The 15,856-nt window shown below is 35.6% G+C and overlaps 2 protein-coding genes across 3 annotated transcripts; both read right to left on the bottom strand.

Moving 5' to 3' along the window:
• Positions 1-1,181: 1,181 nt before the first annotated feature.
• LOC111365720 (actin-related protein 2-like) lies at positions 1,182-10,816 on the bottom strand. Its single transcript, XM_022986257.1, has 11 exons — positions 10,703-10,816; positions 9,523-9,585; positions 8,809-8,912; positions 8,642-8,710; positions 8,503-8,566; positions 3,541-3,609; positions 2,910-2,993; positions 2,770-2,828; positions 2,147-2,213; positions 1,915-1,998; positions 1,182-1,615 (listed from the first exon to the last, which is right to left on the bottom strand). The coding sequence occupies exons 1-11, from the start codon at positions 10,814-10,816 to the stop codon at positions 1,535-1,537; spliced, it is 858 nt and encodes a 285-aa protein (XP_022842025.1). The 3' UTR covers positions 1,182-1,534.
• Positions 10,817-11,552: 736 nt separating this feature from the next.
• LOC111365428 (actin-related protein 2-like) lies at positions 11,553-14,803 on the bottom strand. 2 transcript variants are annotated; one of them, XM_022985959.1, is made up of 7 exons: positions 14,654-14,803; positions 13,784-13,852; positions 13,153-13,236; positions 13,013-13,071; positions 12,390-12,456; positions 12,158-12,241; positions 11,553-11,858 (listed from the first exon to the last, which is right to left on the bottom strand). In XM_022985959.1, the coding sequence occupies exons 3-7, from the start codon at positions 13,207-13,209 to the stop codon at positions 11,778-11,780; spliced, it is 348 nt and encodes a 115-aa protein (XP_022841727.1). In that variant the 5' UTR covers positions 13,210-13,236; positions 13,784-13,852; positions 14,654-14,803; the 3' UTR covers positions 11,553-11,777. The 2 variants fall into 2 exon arrangements, with proteins under 2 accessions (XP_022841727.1, XP_022841726.1); XM_022985958.1 differs by lacking the exon at positions 14,654-14,803 and having other exon boundaries at positions 13,784-13,960.
• Positions 14,804-15,856: the final 1,053 nt, after the last annotated feature.

The raw sequence follows: 15,856 nt of genomic DNA, 5'->3' as shown, positions 1-15,856 counted from the left end.
ACAATTTCTATCTAAACATAAAGGCGATTATTGGTGGGAATCGAAAATTATTTTAAATTCCGCCGTGCATGTATAAGTAGATTCCCAACACCTGTTGGGGAAAAAAATATCATATAATGGCTTTATAGAGATATATGAAGAATTCAAGATATCATATAAGAGGAACAGTAACTTATTCATTTAATAGCTTTAATTTTTTAATTTTTTTTGTTTGTTTACAGTACTCGAATTGAGGGTGATCACCGAGAGCCGTGATTGGTGTACAGGTAAGAGTTCACATAACCCCTACCGACACCTCACATTTGGAGGGTGGGTGAATAATTTTTTGACATTATTTAATCATCCGGGGCCCATGCCATTGTGAGACATCTGTATTTCTTTTGTAAAAATTTTTTTTGTACACCAAGCATTAATCGATCACTTATCACTATAGAACTTTAGATATTGAACTAAAATGTAAACCATCGGGTAATGTCTATTCATTAGTTGTACATAGTGCACGGTGCACTGATACTTTATCTCGCTGCAAGACATTCTCAGCAAAATTTTGACACACTGCATGCTTCCAGTAACCATGCCAGAAAACAGAAAAGTGAGGTGACTTCCCTTTTTCTTTTTCTTTTTTTTTCAAATCTTTGATTTGTCGAATTTGAAAAATAAAGTGCATATAAGACATAAAATAGGATAATCAACAAAATAAAGCATGTACTACAATGCACTACAACACAGAACAGGTTTAAGTAATTGGAGTGGTGATTGAGGTATACATCTGATGATACGTTGCATATTATTCCATATTGTAGTACAAATCAATACATATAAGTTTATAGGAGATCACTACATCATTGTCGTTTGAAATGGATCGCTTGTATTGGACATCCAGTAGTTGTAATATAGCATAGTATGACGCTTGTTTGAAATGTTACACATTCTATGAACATCACGTTATGTAGAATAGTGTACATTTAGTATCGAAAGAGTCGATTGTCATGCTTGGTGTAACGAGACACTATATGAAACAAAAACGTCCATTATGTGATGATGATGTGGTAAGCCCATGGAGGGAGACATACAATGTACAGTTTGGTATTCATGTAATTTAACATGACATGATAATCATTAAAGAAATAAAATCAAAGGTGAAGTTGTGCATTTATTTGAGTTTGATAATGGAATGCATATACTTGAAAAAACATTAATAAGTGTTTGAACTGTTACACGTGTCACACGTAGCATATGATATGGATCACAAGCTCTATTTTACTGTCGAATAAACAACGGTAAAACTAAATATTACTCCAATGAGGAAAAAAAAAAAAGGAAAAAAACCTTTCATTTTCAATTAATATAAAAAAATACATCAATTACAAGCTACATCACTGCAAATGCTTCCTCGTTCATTTCACTGGCTCATTACCTAGCTACTCTTCAATGGCAACTCAACTTCTGTCAATGATACATGGAGTTGTTCATCTTCTTATGCTTTTGTTAGGGAGGAAATGAAGTGGCGATAAAATCTAACAAATGATAAAGTTTACGCCTGGCCACATTTGCTTAAACAAGCAACTCCCTCTTCCAAATAATCTTGCCTGCTAATCCAGAATTCAGGTGCATCCTGCAATATTGTTAAATGATCTCGATTTTTACAATCACGTGAGTAGGAAACTATTAGTATGTTTGACTGCGCTTAAAAAAGTTTAACATCCAAACACTTAGGAAACAAAAATTATTTCCATGCAGTAGATATTGCTACATATGTCCATCTTCAAAAAGCGCCAAGAAGATCATTGTGGACTTTATTTGAGTACTAAGAAACCGATGTTAACTTGTTAAAAGAAACAGTTTTAAGCGTTGTGCACACATGAATGATGTTGTGTCAGGGAAGGGAGAGTTGAGAAAGAGCATGAACCCAACCTTCATGATTCCTGCAAGAACTGCACCTCCAAGATACACCATATGCTTTCTTCGTGGTGGATCCTCTATCCTCAGACGTAGTTTCTGTTTTAGGAACGACAAAAGAAGACTTCATTCACTTGGTGAAAAGAGGAAGATAAAAGAATGAGGAGATTGCAAATAGAAGATGCCCACAGGATAGAGGTCCAAATTTTCAAGGTGCATATAAATAATGAAGTTGAGGTAAATTTACCTTCAACCCATCTCTGTTTCCCTTCAAAACAACTTCAAGATAGCGATCCAAAATTTCTTTCTCTAGGCTGAAGAAAAGGAAAAGTTTCACAGATGCAAAAACATGAGTTATCTACTTGACATGCCCATGACAATATACAGAGCTCAGCAAGCATTAGAATCACAAAGCCAAGAGAATTCTCATGCCAACCGATATGTGGTGCCCCATGAATTAGCTATACTATATAACAAAGTAAATAAAATAGCTAAAACATCATTTAGTTATCCAAAAATATATTATGCATTTCAGGAACAAATTTTTACTAACATAAATAAAATTTTATCCGAAATGGTCATTGGCAGATCACACTCCTAGACTTTATGCAGATCATAGCTTATTTATAACTAGTCACCCCTCAAATCACTGGAATTATACATGGCGTGCGCGCACGCACGCACACACACACACACACATGACTTAATAATTCATCCCAAGACAGATACGTGGTCCATTAAATATAGGTTCTTTGGTCAAGAAAATAAAAAGAGGTACATGAGAAATATTTAAGGATTGGGATCATAATTACAGAACACAGACAAAAAGATGTAGCTTTATATGAAGTAAAGAGGAATTTCATGGTTTACCGACTAGGTAATCCAGGATACATCGTGCTTCCTCCACTCAAAACGATATGTTGGTAGAGCTGCAAGACAAGGGATCAATATTGCATGAGAAATTAAACAACGCAATATATTAGATGTTTCAGTTAAAAAAAATTTAATACCATCATTCGATTGTCGATATCCATTTCCTGAATGCAACGAAATACCATGTCAGCCATCCCATCTCCTTCAACGTCTATGAGTTCCTATAAAAAATATACCATCTAGAGTTTATTTTTAATCCATGATAAAGGTTTTACGGCAGTGTAAACCAATACTTGAATACATTGATGCCATGGAGCTAATCACAATTAAAAAATATATATTACAGGTCAGCTATAATTGGAGAACATGATCGGAATCTGCCATCTATTTTTCATGAACTTAAGCTTTAGTCTTAACTCTTAATTACTCATACCACCAATTCGCAGTTTTAAAGAGGCAATATTAAATTACACACCTTACTGTCCTAAGCAAGGCAGCAAAATACTAAACATGTTAAGCTTTTGTCTTAATTACTCATGCCACCAATTTGCAGCTTTAAAAAAGGCAATATCGGACACACATTACTGTACTGAGCAATGCAGCAAATATATTAAACCACAAGAATCAGTGGTATGATATGGCCACATTTATCCAAAATATCACATAAAGAAATAGTAGACAGGACATATAACCCAATTTCAACATTTAACAAAAACATGCTTTGACCTTACAAGGTATATATATGGTAAATGGCAGGTATATTCTTACCGGAGTAAAAAGAGCTTCAGGTGCTTGAAACCGCTCTGTGCCAACTTTAATGACCCTTCCATCTGGCAGCTGTTAATTATAACATCCCCAATTATAAAAATAATGTTGAGACAAAGGTTGGTATAAACAAGGGAGAGAATAAGATAGATGTATCTTCATCTCCTTCACTTTCATTATATAGTGAAATAAAAAATACACATATGGAAATAGATATAAATATGGAAACAAAATAAACCCAATTATACTCTCCCCTAATCTATGTTATTCTAATATATTTATTTCCTCAACACTCCCCCTCAAACTAGAACATGTATATCATATAAACCCAATTTGGAACAAAGAAACCTCAATCAATTTCCGTTCACCGACTTTGTAAACATATCAATAAGTTAATCTCCTGTCTTCATAAATGGTGTATATATATCGTCATTCATCATTTTGTCTCGAACAAAGTGACAATCAACTTCAATGTACTTGGTTCTTTCATGAAGACTGGATTAGATATAGAGCCCGTTTGAGCCACATTATTTGTAGAATGAGAATGAAAAATAGAGCCGTTATAAGTCCCACACAAGAGATAGAAATTCAAAAATGGTGGCTTGATATGATGGATAACAGTCATATTTTTCATTTTAATGAGGTAAAAATGGGGCTCATACAGGGCCATAATATGTAGAGCATCTTAATTATCACAAAACATTAGAATGGGGGTAGAAGGTGAGAGACCGATTTCTTGAAGAAAGTGCTGCAACCATGTCAACTCATTAGTAGTATGAGTCATCGTCCTATATTCTGTTTCTGCACTTGACCTTACTACTATAATTTGTTTCTTACTTTTCCATAAAACAAGATTACCATCGAGAAAAGTACCTGTAGTGGATCATCTATCTGACGGAGATCCTACCCAATCTGCATTTGTATACCCTTCTATTCTGATAATATAGTAATCCAAGGTCTAGAGCATTTTTCAAATACTGAAGAATACACATCACAGCTTCCCAATAAGACACCTGAGGAGCATTCAAGAATTGACTAATGACGCCCAAATTGCATAGGAATATCTGGTCATGCGATGGAAAGATAATTCAAGTTTTCAGTCAAACGATAATATTTTCTTGGTTATCCAAACAATTCTCCTTTATCCTTAAAAAATTTCACATTAGAATCCATGGAAGTATCAACTGGACAAGTTACAAAAAAACTCTCATCTAACAGGTCAAGTACATATTTTCTCTATAACAAGTAAATGCCAGCCCGTAACCTAGCAACTTCAATGCCCAAGAAATATCAGAGCTTGCCTAGATCTTTAGTTTGAAAACGTTTTTTTAGAAATCCTATTTGTAGTTAGTGATTATAATATCTACATAAATTACAAGGATAATATAACTTGTATCAGTATGTAGATGAAATACCAAATAATCTGTCTGACAGCCTTGAAGACCAAATTCCAAAACAACCTCAGAAAACATTCGAAAACATGATCTCGATGATTGCTTTAGCCCATATAAAGCTTTTTTAATCTACAAACATAGTTCTAGTGCTCTCCCTGATTGCTTCGGCAGCAATATATTTCAAAACATGAATAGAAGAGATCTTAACAACTGGAGAGAATGTTTCATCATAATCAATATCATAGGTCTGAGTATATTTTTAGCAACCAATCGGGCCTTCAAGCAATCAACATCCAGACAGGATTAAATTTCGGAACAAAGACCCATCCGTTACCAACAGGATGTATTCCAAGTAGTGAAGGAATGAGATCCCAAGTCCTATTCTTGAGCAAGCTTCCACTTCCAGTTCCTTAGCCTATCGCAACCCAAGATCAGATAAAGCTTCTATCACTGTCTTAGTAACAAAAACACTAGAAACGTGGGATGTGAAATAGGAAAACGAAGGTAACAACGATTCAAAATTTGACATAGTGACTAAGAAGATGTTTAGTTATACAATTACGTTTACCTTTACAAAGAGCAATGGGCAATGACTCGGGACCAGGATAGATGATAGATGTAGGATCTGTAGGTGGCAAGGTAACGAATGGAGTCACAAGTGTTGATGGCTTAGATCGTCAAGTATCAACTTGTAAAGGAGGAGATGGTTCCTTATGGGAGGAGGACAACTCGGGTGAATTAGGCAAAGGCGAGTTTAGTTCTGGAGAAATACCAACTGGTAGATAAGGGACAGGTAAGCGAACGGGATCTTGATTCGAGTCAGAAGACATTTATAATTAGAGAAATAAGGTGTGAACTTGTTGAAAACGACTCTGCAATAACTCAAGAAGAAAGTACCGAGTTGCAATAGAAATTTTCCAATTAGGGCTGGAGCAAACCACAATTACAATTAATTCAAAAGCTACCCTACTCTACTGCCTAAAGACCTATTTATAGAAACTCAACCAACGATTACTCCCTAAATAAACTCAAACATAACTCCACTCTGCGTTAAATGCAAGCACTTAGTGGGGGACATCCTTTAATTAGCTCCAGTTCCCCTGCCATTCGCCCTCTGAATTGGTCCTCTTTGTTCTGCGGTCAACACAACCGAATACTTTGGATTGGCCTTCCTGTTTCTTTGGAGTCTAACGTCTGCCGCCGTTGGGACTTCAACCTTGCCCTTAAGGTCGAACTCCATCAGCCTAGTAGATTCCCAAGTAGCTTCTTCCTCAGGCAAGTACTTCCATTGGATTAATACTTCCGCTCCCCATCTGCTCCCCTGCTTCACCCAACTGGAGTATTTGACAGCAACGGGTTCTAGCACCAAAGATCCTTCCTCTGAAACTGGTAGGGCCATGCTTTGTGTAATTTCCCCTTCTCCTATATGCTTCTTGAGGCACAATATATGGAACACAGGATGAACTTTCGAGTTTTCTGGCAACTTCAACTTGTAGGCGCCACTGCACCTATCTTTTCTAAGACTCGATAAGGTCCAAAGTACTTGCTAGCAAGCTTCTGATTAGCTCTTTTAAACACTGATTGTTGAGACACAATATATGGAACACTGATTGTAGCTCCATTCAATTTCTGGCCCTTTCTAAATTCTGCTTTAGTTGCTTGAGCAGCTCGTCCCGATTGCATAACTCTCTTTCTACCTCTTGCACTGCTACGCTTCTCGGTAAATATCTGGTTATGATTGGTGGTGGTCTCCCATACAAAGTTTGGAATGGGATGAGCCCGATATGACGATGGAATGTGGTATTATAACAAAATTCCGCCCAAGGAAGATCACGACTCCACTGCTTTGTTGCTTCACTGGACAAGCAGCGAAGGTATTGCTAAAGGCTCCTGTTCACCACTTCGGTTTGTCTGTCAGTTTTCGGGTGATATGTAGAAGACATCTTGAGCTGTGTTCCTTGCAGCTTAAAGAATTCTTGCCAGAAATTACTAGTAAATAAAGCATCAAGGTCACTAAGAATGGTGCGAGGAATACAATGGAGGCGAGCCCCATTGTCAACTTATACTTCTGCTAGTTTCTTAGCTGTAAAGGGATGGCTCACTCCAATGAAATCGCATACTTGGACAGCCTATCCACTACCACAAGGATGGCATTCTTCCCACGACACATAGCGAAAAGCTTATTATAATATTCAATGAGGTTGGAAGAGCCTTTCTCAAGTCCAAAGTATTGTTTACACCTCATAAATTCGAATAACATTTCAAATTCAAGAATGTATATGTTTGAGATGCTCATAATTTTGCTTCACCGTAGACACGTAGAGGAATGAAAACCTAATATGAGGTTCAATGCTACTGATCATAAGTCCAATTATTGTATTATCGTCTTGATCCCATTAATCACTGAGAGCAGAATCAACTTTTGCAGAATCACCTTTTGAGGACTTGGTCCACGGCTTGTCCAAAATCAAGTGGTAAAATAAACCCTTACCCTGCAAAAAGACCTCGACACACTTAGTTCAGTAAGTGTAATTTCTTTCATTCAACTTTTTAGGTGTCATAGGTCCCGTCAGATTAAACATTTCTATCTTGGTTGACGTGATACTATCTACAAACCAATCCAACAATAAAACCAACAGGAATTAAACCAACATCAACAAGCCCAAAATTAAATGAGCACATGGACCAACATCAACAATAAAGCCAATTAAACCCATCTCAATAGAAATGTTATATTAGTAAAACCAATAGGAATTAAGGAAGCCCAAGTGACCAGCTTAAAATAATGGCCCAATAGTGGTTGAAATAAAAAAAATTGGCCCAAATCAAACCTCAACCCAGATTTGTTTTCTCTCCCTCCTTGTCGCAACAGCCACGACGAATTTTCTCAGCTTCCGACTTCACTTACTGCTAATGGGGAAATCACCACAGAACCACATCCCACACAAGAAATACCAGATAATAGACGAAGACACGACACACTCCAAACCCGGCAGCAAATGTGAAACAGGTGATGCAGATGTAGACATAGCGACGAAGATGCATGCTTCAAATTTGGTCAAACGGTAGATGTAGAGAAGACAGAGATGCAGACTCAAACCCTAGGAACCTTGCTCTAATACCATGTTGAGACAGATTGATATAAACACGAGAGGGAATAAGATAGATACCTTCGTCTCCTTCACTTTCATTATATAGTGAAATCAAAAGTACATGTATGGAAATAGATACAAATATGGTAATAAAATAAACCCAATTATACTCTCCTCTAATCCATGTTATTCTAATATATTTATTTCATTAAAAAACACAATCAAACACATCATGAAATTATTGGGTAACGTGCTCATAGAAAAGTTGAGTAGAAATGAAAACTACTAAGATTATGATATCAAATTCGAAACGGTCTTTCTTGATCAACACTACTTCAGTAAAATTCTAAGAAATTTATCGCTATTCAAATATGAAATAAGATGCATGTCAAATGAGTGTATGGATATGCATAAAGACAAAGGATTCTTAAACTTCGTAATTTCAAATTTCTTGGGTCATCGGAGCAACGATAACTTACTGTGTAATTCTTTACGAGGATAGTAGTCTCAAGTCCCAGTTGATATTCTCTTTTGTAATCATAACTGCAGCAAACTAGACAATTCATTAAAACATTTATGTTAAGTTACAAGCCCACGAAAATATGAAGACCAATTCACCTTATGTAGCAGAGCTTCTCTTTGATATCCCTAACAGTCTCAAAGTCAGCAGTTCTATTCATCGCGTACCTTCAGAGACAAAGTGGTATCCATTAATTTCGAAGAATCATTTGACAACCAACAAGGATACTGCAGTTTACTGATTTTTGAATTCTAAGAATACTCACCCCCTTCTAAGAAGCAAATCAACAAGATATGATGTTATGTGGCGTCCAGCTACATTCATTCTTTTAGTAAGATGAGGAAATGAGTATCCATCGACTACTGGAACCTGGAGAAACCACAGAGTTACAATCACTAATCCTACTCCAAAATTAATCAACTTTTCTGGGTTAGAGACTTAACTAACCACTTAAATCAAATGATGAAAATTTGCTAACACCAATGATACCAAACCAACATTATAGATCTGCACTACCCTTTATCGCTTGTGGATTAGTTTAGGTGTCATCATATCAATGTGAAAGATATTGCATCACACTTATTATTTTTCCAGTACACTGATTAGTGAGAGACTAAAATTATATTTTGAGACTGATTTATATGCTTTTTTTATATTAACTTTGAATTATATATCAATGCTAGATTACATAGAAACATTCCCTTAATGGATACATGAAGAAACTGAACACTAGTTTTCATTTCACAAAACCAATGAATGCTTTACACACACACACAACAATGACATTATAATCACACTTTGCAAAATTGCCTCATATTCGTATTTCGCATTCAGTTGTCAAGTTTGAGTGTCTTTATTATTTTCCAGAACATTTAAGCAAATAAACAAGATATATATGTATTCCAGGAATGTGATAAAAGTAACAAAGTAGCAACATACCCTAAAACACAGAATAGATATGTTATATTAAAAATTTTACCACGTGAGTGACCCCATCACCAGAATCAATGACTAGTCCCGTCGATGATCGAGATTGACACAACTCCATATCTCAATTGATCGGATCATATTGACGAAGGGATTATAGTTTCACGGTAAACGAACGAATTTGGTTTTGTCATACCACGTGACATTTCCCGTCACATGTATTGCCCTGATACATTGCTAGATGTCAATTAGGGACGGCGAATGTGAATTGGCTATAAATTAAAAGGGTGTTTTAATTTATCAATTTTGATTAGATCAAAATAATATTTCACGTCGTTAGGCATCGAGGTCGGGAACCTAATGGGTCACACACAAAAGAGAATTGGAAGATTGCAAAATTTCCAATTGGTTAATTTAACAATCGTTGGATAAATTAATTAATTGGATTTGTTATTTATATTTTCGAATTAATTAATTGGATTAATTAATTCACGGACCGGGTTTAATTAATTGGATTAATTAATTATTGGACCGGACCGGGCCGAGCCGAGCCTGTTTGAGTTTATATAAATACATAACTAGGGTTTGAGGTCCATTAAGGTTTTCATTATTCTTGCTAGCACAAGAGAAAATCCTAGAGGCTGCAATCATATTCTCTGTGTGGATCACCGTTGGAGGCTGGACAATTGGACAGCTGTGGTGGCGAATCAAAGTTGTGGAACGAAAAGAAAAGCAAAAGGATTGCAGATCTGGAAAAGGTACAATCTTATCACAATTTCTATCTAAACATAAAGGCGATTATTGGTGGGAATCGAAAATTATTTTAAATTCCGCCGTGCATGTATAAGTAGATTTCCAACACCTGTTGGGGAAAAAAATATCATATAATGGCTTTATAGAGATATATGAAGAATTCAAGATATCATATAAGAGGAACAGTAACTTATTCATTTAATAGCTTTATTTTTTTAATTTTTTTTGTTTGTTTACAGTACTCGAATTGAGGGTGATCACCGAGAGCCGTGATTGGTGTACAGGTAAGGGTTCACATAACCCCTACCGACACCTCACATTTGGAGGGTGGGTGAATAATTTTTTGACATTATTTAATCATCCGGGGCCCATGCCATTGTGAGACATCTGTATTTTTTTTGTAAAAATTTTTTTGTACACCAAGCATTAATCGATCACTTATCACTATAGAACTTTAGATATTGAACTAAAATGTAAACCATCGGGTAATGTCTATTCATTAGTTGTACATAGTGCACGGTGCACTGATACTTTATCTCGCTGCAAGACATTCTCAGCAAAATTTTGACACACTGCATGCTTCCAGTAACCATGCCAGAAAACAAAAAAGTGAGGTGACTTCCCTTTTTCTTTTTCTTTTTTTTTCCAAATCTTTGATTTGTCGAATTTGAAAAATAAAGTGCATATAAGACATAAAATAGGATAATCAACAAAATAAAGCATGTACTACAATGCACTACAACACAGAACAGGTTTAAGTAATTGGAGTGGTGATTGAGGTATACATCTGATGATACGTTGCATATTATTCCATATTGTAGTACAAATCAATACATATAGGTTTATAGGAGATCACTACATCGTTGTCGTTTGAAATGGATCGCTTGTTTTGGGCATCCAGTAGTTGTAATATAGCATAGTATGACGCTTGTTTGAAATGTTACACATTCTATGAACATCACGTTATGTGGAATAGTGTACATTTAGTATCGAAAGAGTCGATTGTCATGCTTGGTGTAATGAGACACTATATGAAACAAAAACGTCCATTATGTGATGATGATGTGGTAAGCCCATGGAGGGAGACATACAATGTACAGTTTGGTATTCATGTAATTTAACATGACATGATAAACATTAAAGAAATAAAATCAAAGGTGAAGTTGTGCATTTATTTGAGTTTGATAATGGAATGCATATACTTGTAAAAACATTAATAAGTGTTTGAACTGTTACACGTGTCACACGTAGCATATGATATGGATCACAAGCTCTATTTTACTGTCGAATAAACAACGGTAAAACTAAATATTACTCCAATGAGGAAAAAAAAAAAAAAGGAAAAAAACCTTTCATTTTCAATTAATATAAAAAAATACATCAATTACAAGCTACATCACTGCAAATGCTTCCTCGTTCATTTCACTGGCTCATTACCTAGCTACTCTTCAATGGCAACTCAACTTCTGTCAATGATACATGGAGTTGTTCATCTTCTTATGCTTTTGTTAGGGAGGAAATGAAGTGGCGATAAAATCTAACAAATGATAAAGTTTACGCCTGGCCACATTTGCTTAAACAAGCAACTCCCTCTTCCAAATAATCTTGCCTGCTAATCCAGAATTCAGGTGCATCCTGCAATATTGTTAAATGATCTCGATTTTTACAATCACGTGAGTAGGAAACTATTAGTATGTTTGACTGCGCTTAAAAAAGTTTAACATCCAAACACTTAGGAAACAAAAATTATTTCCATGCAGTAGATATTGCTACATATGTCCATCTTCAAAAAGCGCCAAGAAGATCATTGTGGACCTTATTTGAGTACTAAGAAACCGATGTTAACTTGTTAAAAGAAACAGTTTTAAGCGTTGTGCACACATGAATGATGTTGTGTCAGGGAAGGGAGAGTTGAGAGAGAGCATGAACCCAACCTTCATGATTCCTGCAAGAACTGCACCTCCAAGATACACCATATGCTTTCTTCGTGGTGGATCCTCTATCCTCAGACGTAGTTTCTGTTTTAGGAACGACAAAAGAAGACTTCATTCACTTGGTGAAAAGAGGAAGATAAAAGAATGAGGAGATTGCAAATAGAAGATGCCCACAGGATAGAGGTCCAAATTTTCAAGGTGCATATAAATAATGAAGTTGAGGTAAATTTACCTTCAACCCATCTCTGTTTCCCTTCAAAACAACTTCAAGATAGCGATCCAAAATTTCTTTCTCTAGGCTGAAGAAAAGGAAAAGTTTCACAGATGCAAAAACATGAGTTATCTACTTGACATGCCCATGACAATATACAGAGCTCAGCAAGCATTAGAATCACAAAGCCAAGAGAATTCTCATGCCAACCGATATGTGGTGCCCCATGAATTAGCTATACTATATAACAAAGTAAATAAAATAGCTAAAACATCATTTAGTTATCCAAAAATATATTATGCATTTCAGGAACAAATTTTTACTAACATAAATAAAATTTTATCCGAAATGGTCATTGGCAGATCACACTCCTAGACTTTATGCAGATCATAGCTTATTTATAACTAGTCACCCCTCAAATCACTGGAATTATACATGGCGTGCGCGCACGCACGCACACACACACACACACATGACTTAATAATTCATCCCAAGACAGATACGTGGTCCATTAAATATAGGTTCTTTGGTCAAGAAAATAAAAAGAGGTACATGAGAAATATTTAAGGATTGGGATCATAATTACAGAACACAGACAAAAAGATGTAGCTTTATATGAAGTAAAGAGGAATTTCATGGTTTACCGACTAGGTAATCCAGGATACATCGTGCTTCCTCCACTCAAAACGATATGTTGGTAGAGCTGCAAGACAAGGGATCAATATTGCATGAGAAATTAAACAACGCAATATATTAGATGTTTCAGTTAAAAAAAATTTAATACCATCATTCGATTGTCGATATCCATTTCCTGAATGCAACGAAATACCATGTCAGCCATCCCATCTCCTTCAACGTCTATGAGTTCCTATAAAAAATATACCATCTAGAGTTTATTTTTAATCCATGATAAAGGTTTTACGGCAGTGTAAACCAATACTTGAATACATTGATGCCATGGAGCTAATCACAATTAAAAAATATATATTACAGGTCAGCTATAATTGGAGAACATGATCGGAATCTGCCATCTATTTTTCATGAACTTAAGCTTTAGTCTTAACTCTTAATTACTCATACCACCAATTCGCAGTTTTAAAGAGGCAATATTAAATTACACACCTTACTGTCCTAAGCAAGGCAGCAAAATACTAAACATGTTAAGCTTTTGTCTTAATTACTCATGCCACCAATTTGCAGCTTTAAAAAAGGCAATATCGGACACACATTACTGTACTGAGCAATGCAGCAAATATATTAAACCACAAGAATCAGTGGTATGATATGGCCACATTTATCCAAAATATCACATAAAGAAATAGTAGACAGGACATATAACCCAATTTCAACATTTAACAAAAACATGCTTTGACCTTACAAGGTATATATATGGTAAATGGCAGGTATATTCTTACCGGAGTAAAAAGAGCTTCAGGTGCTTGAAACCGCTCTGTGCCAACTTTAATGACCCTTCCATCTGGCAGCTGTTAATTATAACATCCCCAATTATAAAAATAATGTTGAGACAAAGGTTGGTATAAACAAGGGAGAGAATAAGATAGATGTATCTTCATCTCCTTCACTTTCATTATATAGTGAAATAAAAAATACACATATGGAAATAGATATAAATATGGAAACAAAATAAACCCAATTATACTCTCCCCTAATCTATGTTATTCTAATATATTTATTTCCTCAACACTCCCCCTCAAACTAGAACATGTATATCATATAAACCCAATTTGGAACAAAGAAACCTCAATCAATTTCCGTTCACCGACTTTGTAAACATATCAATAAGTTAATCTCCTGTCTTCATAAATGGTGTATATATATCGTCATTCATCATTTTGTCTCGAACAAAGTGACAATCAACTTCAATGTACTTGGTTCTTTCATGAAGACTGGATTAGATATAGAGCCCGTTTGAGCCACATTATTTGTAGAATGAGAATGAAAAATAGAGCCGTTATAAGTCCCACACAAGAGATAGAAATTCAAAAATGGTGGCTTGATATGATGGATAACAGTCATATTTTTCATTTTAATGAGGTAAAAATGGGGCTCATACAGGGCCATAATATGTAGAGCATCTTAATTATCACAAAACATTAGAATGGGGGTAGAAGGTGAGAGACCGATTTCTTGAAGAAAGTGCTGCAACCATGTCAACTCATTAGTAGTATGAGTCATCGTCCTATATTCTGTTTCTGCACTTGACCTTACTACTATAATTTGTTTCTTACTTTTCCATAAAACAAGATTACCATCGAGAAAAGTACCTGTAGTGGATCATCTATCTGACGGAGATCCTACCCAATCTGCATTTGTATACCCTTCTATTCTGATAATATAGTAATCCAAGGTCTAGAGCATTTTTCAAATACTGAAGAATACACATCACAGCTTCCCAATAAGACACCTGAGGAGCATTCAAGAATTGACTAATGACGCCCAAATTGCATAGGAATATCTGGTCATGCGATGGAAAGATAATTCAAGTTTTCAGTCAAACGATAATATTTTCTTGGTTATCCAAACAATTCTCCTTTATCCTTAAAAAATTTCACATTAGAATCCATGGAAGTATCAACTGGACAAGTTACAAAAAAACTCTCATCTAACAGGTCAAGTACATATTTTCTCTATAACAAGTAAATGCCAGCCCGTAACCTAGCAACTTCAATGCCCAAGAAATATCAGAGCTTGCCTAGATCTTTAGTTTGAAAACGTTTTTTTAGAAATCCTATTTGTAGTTAGTGATTATAATATCTACATAAATTACAAGGATAATATAACTTGTATCAGTATGTAGATGAAATACCAAATAATCTGTCTGACAGCCTTGAAGACCAAATTCCAAAACAACCTCAGAAAACATTCGAAAACATGATCTCGATGATTGCTTTAGCCCATATAAAGCTTTTTTAATCTACAAACATAGTTCTAGTGCTCTCCCTGATTGCTTCGGCAGCAATATATTTCAAAACATGAATAGAAGAGATCTTAACAACTGGAGAGAATGTTTCATCATAATCAATATCATAGGTCTGAGTATATTTTTAGCAACCAATCGGGCCTTCAAGCAATCAACATCCAGACAGGATTAAATTTCGGAACAAAGACCCATCCGTTACCAACAGGATGTATTCCAAGTAGTGAAGGAATGAGATCCCAAGTCCTATTCTTGAGCAAGCTTCCACTTCCAGTTCCTTAGCCTATCGCAACCCAAGATCAGATAAAGCTTCTATCACTGTCTTAGTAACAAAAACACTAGAAACGTGGGATGTGAAATAGGAAAACGAAGGTAACAACGATTCAAAATTTGACATAGTGACTAAGAAGATGTTTAGTTATACAATTACGTTTACCTTTACAAAGAGCAATGGGCAATGACTCGGGACCAGGATAGATGATAGATGTAGGATCTGTAGGTGGCAAGGTAACGAATGGAGTCACAAGTGTTGATGGCTTAGATCGTCAAG

Source organism: Olea europaea, chromosome 17 (genome assembly GCF_002742605.1).
Source record: "Olea europaea var. sylvestris chromosome 17, O_europaea_v1, whole genome shotgun sequence".
Classification (NCBI taxonomy): domain Eukaryota; kingdom Viridiplantae; phylum Streptophyta; class Magnoliopsida; order Lamiales; family Oleaceae; genus Olea; species Olea europaea.
The sequence above is the reverse complement of the archived record's forward strand: the minus strand, read 5'-3'. Positions and strand labels throughout refer to the sequence as shown.